Here is a 21005-nt window from a genome sequence, read left to right on the forward strand (position 1 = left end):
TATGACTCACTGGTAGTTGAAGACTAGCAAGCAAGAAAGAAAAAGTATTTCAGAAATGAAACTGTTAGGGAAACAGAACTCGAGTAATAACACTTTTAAGGAACCTACTGCATTAAAAAGATCTATGTCCAACAGTTGGAAGGCTGCATACATTTTTTAATTTGACTTTTTAAATATATTTTATTGATTACACGATTACAATTGTTCCAACTTTCCCTCCTTGCCCCTTCTACCCAGTAACCCCCATTTCCTCCAGCAATCTCCCCCCACCCCAGTTCATGTCCATGAGTCGTGCATGTAAGTTCTTTGCCTTCTCCATTTCCTATACTGTTCTTAACATCCCCGTGTATTCTGTAACCACCAATTTGTACTTCTTAATCCCTGCACATTCCCACATTCCCCCCCTTCCCCATCTCAGAAGGGCAAAGCGTCAGGCAGAACTGTCAGTAAACACAGCCCAATTTACCTCTTTGTAAGTGACTTACTATTACAGTGGTCATATGGTTTATTATTCAAAATGAGGCACTTTGGAAATAAAAAGAGGTACTATTAAAATTGTGCCAGGACACTGAGTGTTTACCAGGATTGTCCCAGGCGAAAAAGCAGGACCCATCATTGTCTTAGTAACCATCTTCCACTCATTACACACAGAGAAAACCGGCATCTCATGCAATCACACAAGTGACTCCGCTCGGCAAATCAACCACAGCAGCCTGAATGGACGAGACACCAACCCAGCCTATGCCCCATTATATCATTTGTACCTTGAATGGCCATGCTAATACCATCACCACTGACTAAAACTAAAGAGTCACTTGCTTTATCTACTTGTGTTGACCTTTCACACACGATTTCTATTCGATCTTTAGGAAGGCCATTTCTATCCCAATCTTAAGTTTAATCCCAATGCTTAAGAGAGAATATACCTTTCTATGCTAAGTCAAAGAGAAAGTCATTCTCCAAATTTCCAGAGGCACCCTTCTTCCCCCCAAAGCATAGCTGGTTTATTTGAAACTTGTACAAGTGTGTGCCACGTCTGCTTTGATCAAAATGACTCCTAAGGCACTCACTGAAACATCGGAGCAAAAACAAGGTCACTGGCCACAGAACTTTATTGAAATGATCAATACATTTATCCGTCTGAAAATGCTTTGAGCCACCCACTTGAGGGTTACAAACTCAACGGGTTCTGTTTTATAGGTATATTTTCGCTTGGTTTGGCAGAGAAAAATTATTAATCAAATCTAAAAATCCTGATTTTTAGAAATCTATAAAAAGGAAGAATTAAACATTGTATAAGTCAAATCAAGACAAGTCCATACAAATCAAGGCAAATCCATACAAGTCCAACAAGACAAATTAGCAAGTAGAGGTGAAGTAATCTCTCATACAAAATGTGAAAGAAGTCAAAGAAGGTGAATTACAAAAAATAAAACCTGAGTCAGAAAATCATCACTACATAAAGTCACACAGGGATGCCTATTAGTTGTTTTCTTTAAGGGGAACAGATATCAAACTCTTAGTTCTCTGTTTATTCAGAAAGAAAAACTAGGCAAGTGTTTGGAAAATACTTCTGATATTAAGTGAATTCTTTCTCATCTTCTACCTAGAAGTCACAAACACCTGACTCATTCCTGCCGATCTGTAGAAACGGGGAATAAAGTGTCTGGCCCTCGGCGGGACACTCACAAGACCCGGATGAGGTCCAGGGTAATGCGAGATCGGGGGGCATCAATGTTGAGTACCTGGACTTCCACTCTTTCCCCCGGGCCCAGTCCCAGACTCCTTCTCTTCTTCGTTTTAGACAGCTTTGCTTCTGTTATATTGCGTATGGGAATCAGCCCTGCTGTCCCTACTCCTATATCCACAAAAATTCCAAATAAAGTGGCGTTCTCAACTTTGCCTGTAAGAACCGTCCCAACCTGCAGATCTTGCAAGCAGACAATGCTTCTCTTGAAATCGGGTTTAACAAAATCTACAAGGAAAGGGGAGAAAAGAGAGTTGGTATAAATAATCAGACACCGTACTTCCCAGACACAACACACCTGGGTGAATAAGGCCTTACTGCATCCCACTTATGTGCCCAGACAAGTGCCAAGCATTCAAGGGGGACACAAAGGAGCTGAAGACACAGGCCTGCCTTCAGAGAAAATGCACCCGAGCTGGGGAAACAGCATCTACAGAGTAAAAACGGTTCAAGAGAATTCACTTAGAGGCTTCCTTCTCCTTAAGCTCCACCTCGGTAACATGTGAACATTAGCCCTATGTTAAGGACTGACTCTTATTCTCCTCTTTTTGAGGACGTGATTAGAAACTGTTTGTCCAGTGGATACCCAAGGCTAAATCAGAAACGCTGACAAAGTAAGAGCGTTGGAGGCAGAAGATTGGGAGATTTTACCCCGTGCCTGGATTCTCAAACTCTTTAAAGCTGGTAGAAAGTCCATCAATGTTTGATCAAACATGGATGAAATTCAAATGTTCTCTGGTCTCACTCCCCACAAATTTAGGAGTTATTTTCTCTCCATTTTGAATATGTGTATTCAATCAAAATTTATGGATTCTTGAGGGTCTATGGCTCAGACACCCAGACCAGCTGGTACCTAGTCTTTCTTCTTTTAATTCAAGTCATCAAACAGTTATGGACCCATTGTCATCTCTCCCTGGCCAGGCACTGCCAGGCGCTAGACACAAAGGCGAGGACCTGAGACCCTTGTTCTCAAGCTCCTCACAGCCCTCTTTTCTTGCTGACCCAGTAAGACTCTCTGTTCGTTAGCACCTCCCCCCCCCAAAAATGGGGGCATAAAGCATGCCAAGGAATCACTGTGGCTCTAGTTAAAACAAAACAAAAACAAAGGTTTTATGAGGGAGAAGGTTAGAACTAACAGTTTAAATGGGGCCTTTGGATTATCTCTGGATCCCATTTATCCCGGCTCCTCTCCGCCCCCTTTCCTAGGATTACTGAATGTTGATTCTAGTAACAAAGAACACATTCTGTGCTTGGATCTCCTCTGACTAAGACCTCATTTTCCCCTCCACCCATTCCATTTCCTTTTCCTCCGCAGCTGTTGGCTTTATCCTGATTACTTGTTGCAGCTATCCTTTACATTTGTATTAACAACTGGTCACCTCTCTGTTCCCCTTGCCCAGCCCAACCATGCTGAAAGCAAGATTTTTTTTACAAAGTCACCTTTTTCCTGTAAAACAAAACAAAAGCCCTCTTTAAACCTCAAATCTCATTTTCCTCATAAAATAGGAATATGCTAACACTGGAATGGATTCTGTAGAATTTCACCTGACGCCAAAGCAGTGAATTCCAAAAGCAAGAAACTTACCGTAATGTAACATTACACTGGGCAGCGGCTGCGTCAATGCCAAGAGACCCAGTCACCGATCAGGGGCAGAGGCAGGACGGTCTCGGAGGCCCCGTAAGAACTGTTTTTATGCTTGAAAATTGTCCTCCCCACTTTTTCCTGCAGAGGCCCAGCTGGTACAGATTCCCTGAGGGTTCCTGATTAGCTGTGTTGTTTAATTTTACATGGAAAATTACAGTCGGGCACTACTTAACATGCTCCCAAAGACAGCCTGGGCCACTGACAGATCAGAAAACCCTCCAGGTGCCAGGCAAACTTTAACACTCTGTTCGGCAAGGTGCACGTTCAGTCCCCTGTCACCGGGGTGCCTAGGATGAACCCAATCATGGGCACTAACTAGCAACCGGAGTGTTAATAAAACAGAACCATGTCACCGAGAAAACAGAAGACAGGATGAGGGTGCGAATGAGGCACCAAGAAGGGAGCTAGTTTTGAGAAATCGGGAGGAAAGATGTGTAACATGAGCACCGTAGTGCAGAAACACCCAAAATACTACCTGCCCCTTCAGAAATACAACTGCCTGCTTTCCCTGTTGGGGGTGTTTTCAAGTATTAAAATGAAAAATTCTCAAACCTCTTGAAAACTATGACTTACACAAGGGCATAGGTCAGGTGCAAAGTGTGTTTAAAGAGACGTATTTGAAATTTTACTTGTCACAACAATAAAAACTGCAGTAACCATTAAGCTCAGTCCAGAGCCCATGCGTATCTGGTTTCGGCTCAACCAAAGGCATCCCCAGATGAGGGTCGCTACTTAGCTATTTGTTACTTAATTGAACCATATAATTTGAGAGTTGATCTATGCCCTGAGTCTACAGTAGCTGCATTAGCAGAGCCATCAGCACTGAGACAGAAGCAAAGGAGGGACAGCTCTAGGGCGCGCCACCAACCTCCTCGGGCAGCGGCAGTAGGCCCGCCCTCGAACCCCACCCTGCCTGACAGCCATTCTCTACCCAGTGCCCTGGCGCCCTGCTGCTTTGGAGGGACCACCGGGAGGCCTCTACTCGTACATTTTTTGTATTGCTCTTGCTGTTTTTATTTTATTTTACTTTTCCCCAACTTAACAAAAATTAATTTCAAACTTACTGAAAAGTTGAGGTAAAAGTACAATGAGCTCACTGGCTGGGAGTTTTTGTGTCCCCTTGAACCTTTCCAAAGAAGCACGTCCAATGACCTCAGCACAGCCTAGCCCAGAATGGAGGGAGCCAAGTCTTCAGCATGGCATCATAAAATGGGTTAGGAGAGAAGCGCAGGTTCATTTAAACCTCAGAGCTTCCTATTCGAATTTCCCTGGGAAACTGACACCTTAATTCTTTCTCCCTGGGTCACTGCTCTCAACAAGTGTGGCTGTCACACTTCCCGCACCATCTATCTACCTGTGCTGAAAGCAAAGAGCACTTTTAATTAGAAGCAAAAATCAACAGAGAGATAGTATCTTATTTGTTCAATGTGTTCACTGACACAAAACCTAGGAACTCGGATGGCTGTAATTCAGGAAGAAGATTCACTTTTCAGTTTGTGAACTGAATGCTTTACCTTGGCCTTTTGGTTCCTATGAGGTTAACAAGGTTCACGAGAGGCTTATGAACAATGTCTGCCTCCATGCATCCAGCAGCCGTGGATGATGCATTTAGAAAGGAAGCAGGGACGAGGACTCTGGAGACCTGGTTTCCAGCTTTGGGTCCAGACATCAACTGCAATGACTTTGAAGGAAGGTCACTGCTTTAGTCTTCTCACATGTAGGATGGAAGAATAAACCTGTTTGCCTGTGGCACAGGACTGTTGGGAGGGCCACAGGAGGCAATGTGAGCTATGCAAGTGGAAGGTGTTACTATTCAAGTTCAACAGCTTACCTGTCCGAAAGTCAAAGCTTTCAGGCTGGCTGAGACCGTCTATGATGACCTGTAAGGTGTGTACCGTTGTTTGTAACCTTCCTGCAGTTTTCTCTATTCCTTCCTTTTCAACGAATGACTTGATTTTTTGCTGCATTTCAGGCTTTCCAATCTCACACAGTGTCCCTCCAACGAATGACAAAAACCTGCAGAGGGGAAAGAAGCCCGGCACATTAATAATATTACTTATTTTGCCATTTCCTTCCACAGGTCACCGGAACATTCAGTCATCTCAGTCTGCCAGTTTTCGTTCATTAGAAATCTGCTATGTGGCCCATGGTGTTACAGACAGACCACCTGAGGAAATGGGGAAGAGACGGATTTAGGCTCTTGTGCTACTTTCCGGTGAAGCCCCTGCTCAGAATCAGCATCAGAGACATTTTACAGCATAATGCACTTTAGAGTTCAGTGTCATGTGTATTTCCTAATTAAGGACACCTATATTTACCTCATGTTTCCTAAAATTGCAGTAGGAAAACATATATGAACTTAAATTATTTTATATCAACAATGAATTGATAATATAAAATTCTAGCAAAATAGCCAACAAGCACTGCTGGTTTTGACAAACGAATCACTCACTATTTTTTACCTTCATAAAGTACCCAGGATGACCTGCGCAAGCACACTACTGGCTTAGTGATTCTCAAATTCCTTCAACAGTCAAGCCTCTCATGGTCCAATTTAAATCAAATACATCAAGTATATTCAGCATCGACAGAAAAAAATACAGCAGGGGATATCAAAAAGAAAAACTACATTTCTTCCAAAATGGAAGTGATGGAAGCAAGTAAGACTGCAATTATATAATCTTAGAATGAATATTATCTTTATAAACTTTATACATTATATGCCTGCAATATTTCCAAACTACAAGTATCTGCATTTCCCAGTTTCCTTTTGCTATGTGATAAATACTTCCCTTGTTCGAATAGCTACCTCTCAATTACTTAGCTTTTGGAGTTCAGTAATAAGTTAATTAAGAAAAAAACCCAATGAAAGGGTCAAGATGTTTTTTCCTTCCATCTCATCCAAAGACTGGGCTGTAGCTCACTTTCTTGATATTCCTTGGCTGGGTATTTTTCTCCATCGTTAAGGTTCATTTCCTATGATTACTGACACTTTAGAAAGGTCAGCACAGTCACCAGACAGGGACACCACTGCCCTCCAACCCGTTGCTGTAAGGATGCCTCGGGAACACCGGGAGGGAAAGGGGGGTGCTGGAGGCTACGCACAGAAGCGGGATGCAGCCCTTCTGGCAGGTTGCTGCACCATCGCAAAGGAGTGCCCGTGGCTCCCAGTCTTCCCTGCGCGGCTGGGCTCCACGGGAAAAGGTCTCCTCGGTGACAGTCAGCACTGATGGTCTGGGGTCTGGGGAGGAAGCTCTCTCACCTCGCAGTTAACCATCGAGTCTCGTTGGGTTCGAATGTGCAATCCTCCTACACCTCCATAGCCATACAAATTTTAGTCAAAAACAGATTCTCCAAAATCTAAATAATTCTCTTGAGAATATATTTTAGTTAGTGGTCTAATCAAAGACCAAGGAGTTGTTTCCTGGTCTCCTTTTTTGGAAAGGAGCTTCCACCCAAGTTGGTGGCCAGTGGGACCCACACTATTAGCCTGTGGTCCATGGCCTTTCCGGCCCACCGCAGAGGCAGCCATGTCTGTGAGTGCTGATGGATGGGCAGCAGCACACATGGGCCCTGGTGACAGGGAACAGCTGCCGAGGCTCTGACTGATGGGACAGGTGGTAAGGACAGCCTCTGCCCACAGCGCACTTCCTTGCTCAGCTTTCTAAGCAATGGGCGCCCTGCTGAGCAGGCTCCCCTGGTATTTACCCCGCTGCCTTGATTGGTTTGCTACTGGCTGTTTAGCAGAACACCTTTCAAAATCCCCAAGACTCCGGCCCAGGTCAACTGAGAAAGTGCCAAAAAAGTGTATTCATGAGCTGTATATTTATAACCTTGAATTGCATTTTATAATTGATAGAAGTAACTATACGGCAGAGACTTCCCAAAGCACTGTACAAATCTTGGTCTCAATAACACAAACACTAGCTCAAGAGGCTTAAGGTTGTGTGTGTAACTAACCGCTACCAAAGGCACTTCTATACAAAGAATTCGGTTTATAGTAGTTGCAGACGTAAAAAGATGATCAGTCTGTTTAATCTGAATGTGTATTTTATATATCATGTTCATTCTCACACACATAAGACTGAGGGAACTGGTAACTGCAATCAGTGGAAAAGGACCACATTGTGCTCTTACCTAATGCTTCAGATTGATCAAGCCTATTTTTAAATGACGATGGAACAAAGTCAAGTGCTTTTTAACTGTGAAAACTTAAGTTCCAGCAGGGTGGCAGGGAAAGGAAAACAGCCCACCAAAGGGGAGAGGCACTGCAAAGTGAACTGGGAACAGCACTCGGGCCACCTCTGCCTGGCTGGACTTCAGACACATTTCACTGCAAATGATCATTTGTGCTCAGTAGCCGCTCAAACATGAGTTCTTTAAATAACCCCCCAAATCCATTCCACATATTCTGAATTTTCACCCTAGAACTGAGTGTGATAAGCAATATCCAATCCAAAGTTTCATTTTAGAATTAAGTATAACAAGTACTATTCAATACAAAGTACTTTCAGGCCCAAAAGCACCGTATGAAAATGCACTGTACGTCTGATGCCCGCATGCAGAACGTAAGAGGATGTGCTGGGAAGTAACTGCTGGGCGTCATGCTAGTGCTTCACAGATCCTCTCCTCCGGCCCCGACAACAACCCGAAAAGGCAGATGTCATTTCATACAGATAAATAATGTCCCCAAGGCCGCGCAGCTGTTTTCACTAACTGGAGTTTCATGCAATACACATCAGTGCGTGTCTTTTTAACTGCTGTTATGTCAGAAATTGAATTGCGATATTTAGTTAAGCTATAAATCATAATACTTTTGGTAACATTTCACCAGCACAATTTAATGGCAGACTGGTTTTAAACATTAGATAGTTAACACTGATAAATCCCACAAAGAAGTTATACAAATGCATTTAAATAGACAATTTGCTCAAAAGTCAGTGAGTCATTAAAGTCATACTCTCATTTTCTCCTGTCTCTGGAAGACTTTTTCAGTTTGCTAAGGACTCCTGTCTGAGCTGCTGTTTTTATTTAATATGCAATTTCACCCATCTTACTTAAAGTAAGAAGGCAGCATAAGTGCAACAAATGAGCACATCGTGTCCCTTTAGCGCGCATCTGCACTAAGTTAGATGCAGAACCTGCCGCAGAGAACATGCTTGCTTCTCAAACGGAACGGTGTATGACCTGGAACTGCTGGTATCCTCCACAGCAACTCGCTACAGAGGCACCCCAAGTCTTTGTAAGAATTTTTTCCTGAAAAATAAATCCTCAAAATTCATGAGCGTTCAGATATAGCCATTCAGTTTTATGTAATCATTTCCGGCATGGAGAAACAAATTTAGGAGCCAGCCCAGGACTTGGCTGTTTAAGAAACATGATACTCCACAGAGTGCAGGAGAACTGTGGCGATGCAACACCGTCACTTTAAAACCAACTAACGTTAGCCTGTGTGTGGGGGCCAAACATAGGATTCATACCTCCACACAGTCCATGCCATAAGGGCCAAGATCTCATTGTCGTCCACTCTTAACACTTTTAAAAGAGACTTTTGTGCTTATTTATTTTTATCCATCAATTTTACTCAGCCATAAAGGAATTATATCAATAAACCAAACATTAAATTGCAAGAACAGCCCTGGCTGGTGCGGCTCAGTGGATTGAGTGCCGGCCTGCAAACCAAAGGGTCGCTAGTTCGATTCCCAGTCAGGGCACATGCCTGGGTTGCAGGCCAGGTCCTCAGTTGGGGGTGGCCGAGAGGCAGCCACACATTGATGTTTCTCTCCCTCTCTTTTCCCCTCCCTTCCCCTCTCTAAAAATAATAAATAAAACCTTTAAAAATGCTCCAACAACCCAGTATTACTCAGTGTGATGACCTTCTTCCCACTGAGTCTGGCTGTTTAAAACTCACACACCACACATCCTCAAATGACAAAGATTTGCTAAAATCAAGGCTCTTCAAAGGAATGTGCCAAAATGCTGGAGCCAACTGAGAATGATTTAGAAAAGTACACCCAGATTTCTTCATTAAGTATTTGTTTAAGGAGGAGGGAGACCCGTGATGACAGTAGGTTGGCATAATCTCCCCCTTCCATCTGCTCTTTCAGAGGTGGGATTTTACACGCAGGTAAACAGAGACTCTGAAAGATGATTTCGTTTCATTTCCCCAAAAACTTACTGTGGCTGCAGATTTGCAGATAAGGGAATCAAGATTCAGGTTAGGTGCCCTGTCCAAAGCTGCACGGCTAAGACCCCAAGGCAGTAACTAAGGCAGAAGTTGTCATAGATCACATCTTCATTAGCACTCCTCACCCCTTTACTTCGGGGGGTTTTTAATGCACACAGAAAATTGAGATCCCAGATAAGAATTTGGCACCCAGGACCACTGCCTGGGAGCAATTTATTATTTTTAAAACCAAATGCAAAAGGAAAAGGTTTGGCTCTGTTTGAGTTACCAAAGAAGAGTTGGACCAAATTAAGTTAGTGGTTTCAAAGGCCGCAGGGTCCTAACAGCTCAGAAACGCTGTTCAGAATTCACATAATTTAATTTGCTGCCTATAAAGCCATAACGTGGATTAGTGCCTACGAACAGTTGAAAGAGAAAGGCAAATAAAAAGGTAGAAGCCAGAAACACAGAGGCTAGTGTCGGCAGAGCTGAAACAGCTCCCACACTACCAGGGGACGCCGCCCACGAATTGGGGTGAGGGACTCTGGTCCTCGGGAAACAGCTCTTCACGATGGATCCCACCCCGTCGAGGAGGCTGCCTTTCCAGAAACTGAAACATGCCCAACATTTGCCATTTCCATAAGTTCCCTGGCTGTCCTCTGAATGGGCAGAGCCATTTTTATTCCATCTGAAGAGTGTGCAGTTGAGGTCAAAGTAATGTGCTTATTTTCGGACACAGAGAGTCAGAAGACAGGCTAAGATCAAAATCCATAGCTGGGCTGCGGACAGGAAGGAGGGACAGAAGAGGGAGGTAACAGAGACTAAATCAATACCCCACTGAGTTTCAGGCTCCAGACTGAGTGATCTGCACCTGAAGAGGAGACGAGAAGAAGGGCAAACACTTTGGAGAAGGAAGAGACTGGAGCGAGCACAGCTTTATGGCTGCCCTGCCGCTCCCTCCCTCCTCCTCCACTGGGTTCTCTTTCATCGGTTTTCTCTGGGTACTGATAGGCAAGAAACCAGTGTTTTCTCCAGGTCTACAACCCAGTGCGCATGTTAACTAACAATGTTAAATGACTCAAATCACATCCAGACCTCATGGCAGAATTCTTTCCCCCTGGGAGACTAACAGTTATAAACCACCCCACCCTCCTCTTCTCTTAGGCTCAGCTCGATAGCTCCTTCCTGACCCCGACAAAAACAACAGCAACGATAATCATGGCGACAACAAGAACCTTACTGTCCCAGGTGCTAAGAATTCGACAGATAGTAACTCATGAAATCCCACCGGATACGTACTGTTACTACCCTCATTTCACAGACAAGGAAACTGAAGGGCAGAGGGCGTGTTATTTTCCCAGATTTGAACCCAGGCAGGTTGAAACTACACCGACTCAGGATTCTTAAACTTCCCGGGGTCCTCCACCAGCTTCGCTCTGTGTGGGGCACAGGAGACATTCCATCCTGAGCCAATTCCTAAGGACCCCACCGCCTGATCATCTGATTCCAAGGTGGGCAGATTCTCTTTCATCGTTTTTCTCTTTTGTGAAGGCACTTTGAAAAATATAAGTGTTTCTTCCTGGGAACTACAGTAAGATGTTTGTGTTTTTATACTAATAAGAAAAAAAAAACCTCTTTTACTAATCTATTTATCATCTTTAGATTTTAGGTTTGACCTCTCTTTTATGATGTTGTGTTTCTTTATGAAAAGACAATCTAATATTGTTTAATCATAGCTCCACAGAAGTTCATATAGGTAACTACTGGTATACATCCTAAGATATCACTTATCAAAAGCCAGAAACGATTCTGCCTTAATTTTCATGTCTGAATCTGCCAACTTTTGTGAGGCAAGCCCAGAAAAATTTAAGATCTTTCAAATTTGCAAACAATTTCTTATGTAATCTTCATTTATTTTACAGCATTTTTATTTAGGCTTCTTTTCAGGCAAGTTTCCTACAAAGAAACATGTTTTTACCATTGCAGAGTCAGTTGGCACGGGAAAGCAGAGGAAAGCCACAGTGAACTTTGGATGTGGGGAGGTGCGCTGGACACACTCCGCAGGCTAAACTGACTTACCCCTCAGAAAAACTACAAGTCATGGGGCTTTGGGGTCACAGCTGAAACTACAAACATTAAATCTGCGACTGTCAATGTGCTGCTGCTGTTGTTTTGTTCTGAAATAAAAACAATCTAAACCTTTTGCATTACAGCTACTTATTAACCAGAAAACTTCTTTCCTTTCTGGGCAGAAAGCTAAAGTTGGAAAGCATGTGATAAAGCCTCTGAAAGCAATTCTAAGAGAAGAGTTCAGAGAAACCAAACCCTTGAACAGGAAGAATGAAATACACTGAAATGTGCTCACTTCCTGAAGGGCTTCGGCCTGGCCTGCCAGTCCGACTGGCCTGTCTGCCTGAAGCTGTGCGGCCAACAGCGAGGGGCAGCGGCTAAGGGGGCCCAATCCTTTCTGTCCCCCAGCTGCTTTTAGCCCAGGGGCACCGGGTTCGTCACAGAGTCCTTTCTACTTTTGTTTCTTTCCCCCCCAGCCATACTGAGATATAAATGACATATAGCATAGTATAATTTTAAGGTGTACAATATGCTGATTTGATACACTGATGTAACTACAAAATCACCACCATATCACCAGCAAACATTTATACTGGGTCACATAATGACCATTTCTGTGGTGAGAACACTGAAGATCTACTAACTTTCAAGTATATAATACAGTGTTATTAGCTATAATCACCACACTGTATATCATATCTTCAGAACTTATTCATCTTACATCCAGAAGTTTCTGCCCTTTGACCAACTTTTTTTAAAGAGTTTATTTATTCACTTAGTGAGAGGGGAAGGAAGGGAGAAAGAGAGGGCGAGAAACATCAATGTGTGGTTGCCTCTCATATGGCCCCCCACTGGGAACTGGCCCACAACCCGGGCATGTGCCCTGACTGGGAATCGACCTGGCGACCCTTTGGTTCACAGCCCGAACTCAATCCACTGAGCTACAGCAGCCAGGGCTTCCTTTGACCAACTTTTGGTCTTAAAAAACTAACACAAGTTTTTATATATTAAGAATGAACACTGCTTGGTTTTTGTACAGAAGATCCCCACCTCTCCAAGTATACTATTTTGTTGAGTTATGTGATTACTTCTTTCCCGAGCTGTATTGTAAATTAACGGCTCTCATGTAAGGCCATGCCTCCCTGGATGGGCCTGATCTCGTCTAAATTAATGGTGTTTACACACTCTGGAAACATACTTTTCAACATTAGCTGTAAGGATCAGTAACAGGTTCATCATCAGTAATAAAGGAAATACCACAGTGCTAATATCACAGTGCAGATACCGACACAGACCGTTCCTTGCTGATACATTTGCCTCGTCCGGTGGAATGGTATTGCGTGTCACATTCCTGCTACACAGGCTGCTAACCAACTCTAGAAACTGGTCTTTTAAAAATTTCTCCCTAATGGCTGTAATGGAAATAACAATTAAACACTAGCTAATGCTTTATCAAAATGAGTGCCAAGAGACAGTCTTGACATTAAGTTCCCTGGCATTTTTCAAGTTGAATCAAGAACATAAGAACTTTCAAGCTTAACTATCTGGAGTGAATCAAACTCTTAATGCAGCAGATTCTCTGGGAGCGCGCCAGCTCTCCCTGTGACACGTACAAATCAGCATAACACGCAGCACGGAGCACCGCCCCCTGGCACCTGAGTCAAGGAAAAGGGGAAATCGGATACTTGCTTTTGGCTCTCTCGATCAACCAAAGTGGTGGGACAAAAACAAAGAGGCACGGGGGCGTAGCAACCCCTAAATTATGTCTGGGCTTCATTCTACTCATAACAAAGCAGCAATTTTACTCCTGGCCCATATTACCCAACAATGAAATCACTCACACATGAGGACATCGTGACAATTCCTGGATGATGACAGCAAATGGTAAGTAATCCCCTTTCATGGTCTGTCTCCGTTTTGCAGTCTGTAAAATCTGGGAAGGCTGAGCTCTGAACTCAATACTCTATGGAGGCATGAGATTCAATGTGGGGAGGTCCCCAAATCCCTTCAATCCGCAAGGGATTCTGAAACAACTACTCACTCAGCATGTGGGACAGGCACCAGCAGAAAGAATGATCTAGATGTTCTATCAACAATTCTGCTTACACAACTTCCTCAGCCTTAAACTACAAGTCTAAACTCGTAGTTTAGACTACGGAAAAAATATTTAGTTTGAAGTAAAGCTAGACATTTCATTTTGCTCCTTGACAATTAAGATGGTCAATTCCCGAGTAGTTCCCTTTCCCGCTGTTCCTCAATGTAGCCATCTTTCCATTTTCTAATTCTGTCATTAATTCTTTCATTAAACAAGTACTGCTGTATCAGTCTGTGTCAGGGGCTGAGGAAAGAGAAAACCAGATTCACAAGACGCTTCCTGGAGCTTGCAGGCCACAATCACAGCCAACCTTAAATGTAACTGCCACCAGCCTAGCAAATCTGGTATGAAATTTTCAGATGAATAGATGAGTTATTCTGTCAATTCCAGCCCCAGTTAATGAAAAGACAGTCGTGTCACTAACCACTCATTATGGGATGAGAGAGAAATCCTTTTGATTCTTGGTCTGTCTTGTTTTTGTGTAGGGCTAGTGAAAAGGCCTGATGTGTGGAGCAGAGGGAGTTACAAAGGAAGCGATAAAAGGAGGGTACAAGTTTTGCTTTGAGAGATACTGAGCTTGAGTTGCAAAGATATTCATGAGAAAACCTCTTTCAGGCGAATGGAAAGGGAGCGCTAGAGCTTAGGAGGAAGGCCTGGACTGGAGAGCTTGAAACGCAGGGCTACAATTACCAGAGGAGAAGTGCCAGATCAAGGCAGTCGTGGGAGCGGATATGACCTCCCAGTGCAAGGGGAGAGGGTAGCAAATGCAAACAAACGAACGAACAAACAAACAAACAAACCTTGAAGACTGTCTGCATGTAGAGGGCCAGGGAAAATCGAGTATGAAACAAAAGTCCTGGCAGCTCAGAAGGCTGTGGTGTCAAACGTGGCAGAGTGAGTCAGTGGCTGGAGGATGGAAAGGGCCCTGGTTTTGACAATCGGGAGATCGCTGGTCGAAAGAGTGATTTCAGAAGTATGGAAGGATAGAGGCAAGGATAGAGGCAAAACTGTCAGGCACTGGGACGAGGCAAGTAGCGAGGATTAAAGGCAAGGTGTTCTGAGAAGTGTGGCAATGAAAAGAAGGAACAATGAGATGGAGGTTCCGGGGGAAAGAGGAGAACAGGTGGTGCTGCTTTTAGCTCTCGGGGAGCGGAGAGGGGGCCACCACAGTAGCATGTCTTGCCCGGCCCAATGAGAGGAGCAGGTGGTGGAGACCCTGAGGACACAAGAGTCATCCGAGTCATACAATTTTACAAAGCTACAGGACCTTGCTCACCTACCTACCCCTCCCCAAGTTTATGGAGGCCTGGCAATGACACAGAGAGACTAGGACAACTCTAGGTTCAGTTCATGAAAAGACAGTTGTGCCATTAACCATTCATTATGGGTCAAGAGAGAAAGGCCAAGTCCTTTTGATTCTTTGTCCAGTGATGTCCTCGGCAGCCTGTGAGAAGCGAGGGGTGGTGGGGGGGACACACAGAATCATGAGATGGAAGGGCAGCTGAGGAAGTACGGGACAGAGGGAGTCAAGATATGGAGACCGTCTACGAAAGGGGACTGGACCGTAGCCTTGGATTTTCTTAGTAAAGTACTCAGGTGAACGTGAGAAGACCCTGAAACAAGTAAGAGATTCAGAACAAAAGGGCACTGAGGGGCGGCTGAAGTGTACCTATCTGCAGCGATGGGTTTCTTCATCCCATGTTCCCTTCGCCTTCTAGAACACTGACTCTTTTACTCCGTTTTTTAAAAGATCTTGCCCTATTCCCCTCCCCCCACCTCTCTCTCACTTAAAAACACCCCTGGCGGAGATGGGCACGTCTCTACGGCGAGTGTGCCATTCCTGCGCCACATCCCACTCCTCTCCTGAGGGGGAGAGGTACCCGGTACGATCACTATCAAGCTGCTTATTTTGAAATGCACACCCCTCATTCTAAAAGGCATAATGAAAGGGAATTCTTTTTAGTGCAAAATTCAGGAAACATCACATCTGCAGCAAAACAGCATAAAATTCTACACACTCTAAGTGAAAAATTCATTTCCTACAGATAGATCCTTTAATAAAATAAATAGGCAAAGTTTCCTTTACTGCAGGAGGCAGTGTTTCCTCCTGAGGAAAGAGTCTAATGCCAGCCGTGTGATGGCAGCCACACTCAGAGCCGGCGTATCCTGCGCACTCGTTTCTCTCTCACTCTTTCTCTCTCTCTCTCTTTTTTTTCCTTAAGAGGCACACACAAGACAAGTCACAATCTTTTTGCTACTTTTCTGTGCTCAACACATACTGTCTTTAAGGGTGTGATAGTCTTAGTCTGAAAGACCATTATGATTACATTTAAATCTGGCTCTAAAATAGCCTTTTAACTGACCCAGTTAAAAGCTCAGGCAATGGAGTGCCACACATGTGGATCGAATCCTGGTTCCATCAGCTGAGTTATGTTAGGTAACTTACTGCACCCAGCTGGCATGCTGAACTGTACTTAAAGAAGTGGGAATAAGAACAGTAACAACCTCAGTAGATTGCTGGCCAGGTGACTCAGTTGGTTGGGGCATCATCCCATTTAACAAAAGTCTGTGGGCTTGATTCCTGGTCAGGGCATATGTCTAGGTTGTGAGTTCGATCCCATTTGGGGCATGTAGAGGAGGCAACTGAAAGATCTCTCTCTCTCTGTCCTAAAGTCAATGAAATATATCCTCGGGTGAAGATTAAAAAAAGAGAAGAACTGCTGCCCGGTTTAAACAAGATGATGCTTCTATAGTGCATGGCAATGAGGGAGTACTCAGTGAATTTTTGTTTTTAATGGACTATTAACTGCTCCTCAAACCTGACCTGAGCTACATTTTCCTGTCTCTAACTCTTTAAATTTCTTTTTCAATTTCTACTGGGTGAAAGCCCCAAAGACCTATCCCAAACGCCACCTCCTGCATGAAACCTTGTAAGATACTCTTTTCTGGATGTGACCTCTTTCTCCTCTGAAGAATGACTGGGCTTGAGAAAGCTCTGACAAACTACCGACCTCTGCTAGGGTTATTGGTAGGTGAGTCCTACCGACTCAGGAAGGCTCCTTGAGGGCACAAACTGCCTCGATTCATGTTTATGTCCGTCTGGCCCTGCCACAGGGCTTTGCATGTTCTAAGTGATGAATAAAATCATGAACAACAAAACTCATGGAGTAAAAAATCAATAAAAATATGAAAAAACTGGGGCTCACTGAATTAATCTTAGAGATCAGAGATCTTAAGACCAATTTACATAAAAGCAAGAAAAAGAATAGGTTTCCTTCATAAAAATTAAACATTTATAGTTCAAAAACATGATAGCATTATAGACAGAAAGAAAAGGTAAACTAGGAAACAATTTCAGCCCAAAGGACAAACTACTTTAACATATAATAGAAAAGAATGTAATAGAGAATCCATACATGTAAATAACACTTTTAAAAAGTCTTTGTAAACAACAGAAATAGTAAAAAAATAAAAAGAAAGTAGACACAGTGCACAAGTAACCTGCTTCTGAGAGACAAAGGAACCCCCGAAAGGGCACGGCGTGGGGCGAAGTCACTGGCAGGGCTTTGCTGCTCCACGTGCAGAAACTGACTTATGAGAACTGGCAGCCAAGTCCTGTCTGACAGGAGAAACTAAAGACTGTCAGGCTTGAATGTTGCTGGTGGCATTATAAAACACTATGCTCCTTGGCAATGCATATCAAGAGCCACACAAACTTTCAAATCCTTTGGCAGAGAAATTTCACTTCTAGGAATCCGCCATAAGGATTATTACTAGTACCACTATTAATAAATTACAGTTCAATCACATGATTTAGCCCTTTTAAAAAAGGAATATTCAGAAACAAAAAAAATGTGCTTATGTCAGAAAGCAAACAGAGAGGCACCTTCTCAAACAACACTAAAAATATCATCACTATGAAACCCCAGTTTTGTTTTTTTACTCCCAAAACAATGAGGACTGTGTGTCAGAAGACCAAGAACATGGCGACAATACCCACCCTCGCCCCTCCCACTCAGCACAGCCCCATGGTCCTGACCACCGCAGTAAACAGGACAAAGAAATTAAAAGCATGAAGATAAAAAAAAAAAGAAGAAAAGATTTTATCTATTTCCTGACAACTTAAAAAACTAGTGAGAAAATTTAGCAAGAGTGCAGGACACAAAGTTACTGTCAGGATTAATTATATTTTTACATATTAAGAGCGATTTTAAAAAATGTTGAAAAACATAAAATAAAAACGAGCATGATGAAAACTAAAAAACATTGTGGAGAGAAATGAAAGAACACCTAAATAAATAAAAAGGCATAATAAGCTCATGATCAAAGAGACTTAATAAATATTAAGAAAACATCAACTGTCCCTACATGCACCTACACGCTCAATGTAATCCCAAATCATAAATCCACCAGATTTTTTTTTGGTTTTCTAATGTAAATTGACAGGCTCATTCTAAAATGTGTAGGAAAATGCATATCATCTAGTATATTCAGAGAAATATTTTAAAGGAACAAAATTAAATGACATACTATCTGACTTCCAAATTTATCATACGGTTACAGTAATCGACTGACAAACAGACCAGCGACACAGAACAGAGGGCCAGAAACTTCGACTGCCATGCTCAACAGTGACCGAAGCCGTGGATAAAGGCAGGATTTGTTGCTGTTTTTCAAACATGGTGCTTGAATAACTAAATTTTCATAATGAAGAAAGAAAATGAATCTTGACCCACACTTCAATCCATACACAACATGTAATTGCCTGATTTAAGGTAGGCAACGGTTTTTACACAGGACTTGGGATAGCAGTAACTATAAAAAGTTGATAAATTAGACACCATCAAAATTAAAAACTTCTGCTCATTGATAGACACCAATAAGAAAATAAAGAGGTAAGCCACAAACTAGGACAAAATATTTTTGGAACATACATTCAAAAAGGATTAGTGCCCAGAGAATATTATAAGAATTCCTACAGCCAGTCCTGGCCGGGTAGGTGAGTCAGTTCGAGCCTCATCATGACACACCAACTTTGGGGGTTGATCCACAGCCGGGGCACACACAAGAAACAACCAGTGCGTGCATAAACAAGTCAAACAACAAATCCACGTTCCTTGATCTCCATCTCTCTCAAATCAATACAATGAAATTCCTAAGACTCAATCAATGAAAAGAAAAACAACTCAATTAGAAAATGGCTACATGATATGAAGAGATAATTCACAAAAGAAGACACACAAATGGGTAACAAGCATATGCGAAAGTGTTCAATGTCATCAAAGAAATCCGATCCAAACCCACACAAAAAAATACCACCCCACACTCATTTAGGATAACTAAAAGTAAAAAGGCTAATCATCTGATATGATGACAAAGATAGGAAGTAACCAGAACTCTTAGCATTACTGGTGAAAGTGTAAAGTAGTACAACTACACTGGAATAAATTCTAGCAGTTTCTAAGAAAACTAAACATTCATTCATCTTATGACACAGCAAATCCTGTCCTAAGTATTTTCCCAAGATAAATGGGAAAAATGTCAATAACAACAAAAACATCGGACAAGTATGTTCACAGCAGCTTTTCTCATAAGAGTAAAACAGTGGAGGGAGGCAAATTTCCTTTCACCGGGGGAATAAACTGTGACATATTCACACAATGGCATATTACTCAGCAATAAAAAGGAACAAGCTACTAACACCTGTTACAACATGAACAAAAATCTCTAAACATTATACTAAAGAAGTCTCACACAAAAGAGTACAACTTTTTGGTAATATTTATAAGAAATTCTAGATGAAGCAAACTAATCTTTGGCAGAGAAAAATCGGAACATGTGCTTCACTCTTGGAGGCTGGGGCAGTGACTGGGAAGACGTATAAGGGAACATTTTAGAGTGATGAGCTACACAGAGACAAGTATTTACTTACTAAAACTTTATGCAAATTTTACCTCAAAAGAAGAAAAAACTGTTCTGACTGGAGTGGTTCAGTGGACTGGACGCTGTCTCACAAACCTAATGATCCTCAGTTCACCTCCCAGTCAGGGCACACGCCTCGGTGACCGGTTCAGCCCCCAGTCCGAGCATGGACAAGAAGCAACCAATCAACGTTTCTCTCTCACACTGATGTTTCTCTCCCTCTCTTTCCCCTTCCCTCCTCTAAAAATAAATAAATAAATCCTTTAAAAAAAAGGAATAAAAACTGTTAAGATTGATATAATTTTAGTTAATAATACGCATGCTGAACTATATTAGTTGAAGGTGTACTGATGTCTATAATTTTCTTTTAAAATACAAACAAATAAGATGAACTGATGGATAAACGGATAGATAAGTGGAAAAACAGCATGGTAAAATATTAATGATGAAATTTAGGTGTAGGAATTCATTGTGAAAAACTTTTGTGTACATTTAAAATTCATAAGAGAATGTTGGGAGAAAAATAAGTATCACTGTTGAGATGTTGATAAAATATTTTTTACTTGTTCTATTTTCTAAGTTCTCTATAATGTGCTATATAGCCTATAATTTTTAAACGTGTTTAAATGAAAGGAAATCAATCACATTGATCAAATAATAAAATCTCAATTATTTCAAAAGAAATTTAAAATTTCACTTCAGTATCACTGACAGTTAAAACAGTCACTATTTTCAACCTCATCACTACTTAAAACTCACTAAGCCTTAAACCAGTTATGTAACGAGTCACTGGTTTTGAACTAATTAAAATGTGCTGAAGTAAACAAATGTGGTATTTCAAGTTTTTTCTTCTAATGCTTATATGACTGCTCCCTTGTACTCAAACCCACTCCCTGCCCAGATCATTCTGGGTTAATGTATGCTCTTCAAAAGTACATCATCTCTTAGGCTCTGTAAGAACCAAGCAGGGGGGTGTTTCTTAAGAAATCTGAGAGTTGGCTGTTTACTTTCAAAAGGGCTTTATCTTCAGATAAGCCGGAGCTTTAAGCCAGGTGCTAGTCATTTGTGTCTTGTTAATTTCCAAAACAAACAGGAGAGTGCCATGCAATTTCCATTACTCATACTTCACCATTAGTACCAGGGTTTATTGGCTTGACACTGCTCCAGGAATAATGGTTTCATTCCTCACTGAAATAAAATAATGTGCCACATAACTCAGCAATGCGGAACTTTTGAAAAATGTTGTCATGTTAAACATGGTCATGTATTTAAAAGTCTCCCTTCTGCCAAAACAAAGGCCATCTGCTGTGGAGAACTCACACACTGGGCGTGGAGAATTCTCACGCGGGCCTTAGACTTA

At 42.3% G+C, this 21005-nt stretch overlaps 1 protein-coding gene across 2 annotated transcripts in view; it reads right to left on the bottom strand.

The window, feature by feature from the left end:
- Positions 1-1097: 1097 nt before the first annotated feature.
- The window catches only part of SRBD1 (S1 RNA binding domain 1), a 181021-nt gene continuing 161113 nt past the window's right edge, over positions 1098-21005 (bottom strand). For both annotated transcript variants that reach the window (XM_037066637.1, XM_037066636.1), the window contains exons 20-21: positions 5224-5408; positions 1098-1975 (exon numbers count right to left, since the gene is read on the bottom strand). In XM_037066637.1, coding sequence (XP_036922532.1) covers positions 1686-1975; positions 5224-5408 — 475 coding nt within the window. In that variant the 3' untranslated portion in view covers positions 1098-1685. The remainder of the gene's footprint in view (positions 1976-5223; positions 5409-21005) is intronic.

Source organism: Sturnira hondurensis, unplaced genomic scaffold (genome assembly GCF_014824575.4).
Source record: "Sturnira hondurensis isolate 20B ecotype Veracruz unplaced genomic scaffold, ASM1482457v3 Scaffold0016663, whole genome shotgun sequence".
In the NCBI taxonomy this organism is placed as follows: domain Eukaryota; kingdom Metazoa; phylum Chordata; class Mammalia; order Chiroptera; family Phyllostomidae; genus Sturnira; species Sturnira hondurensis.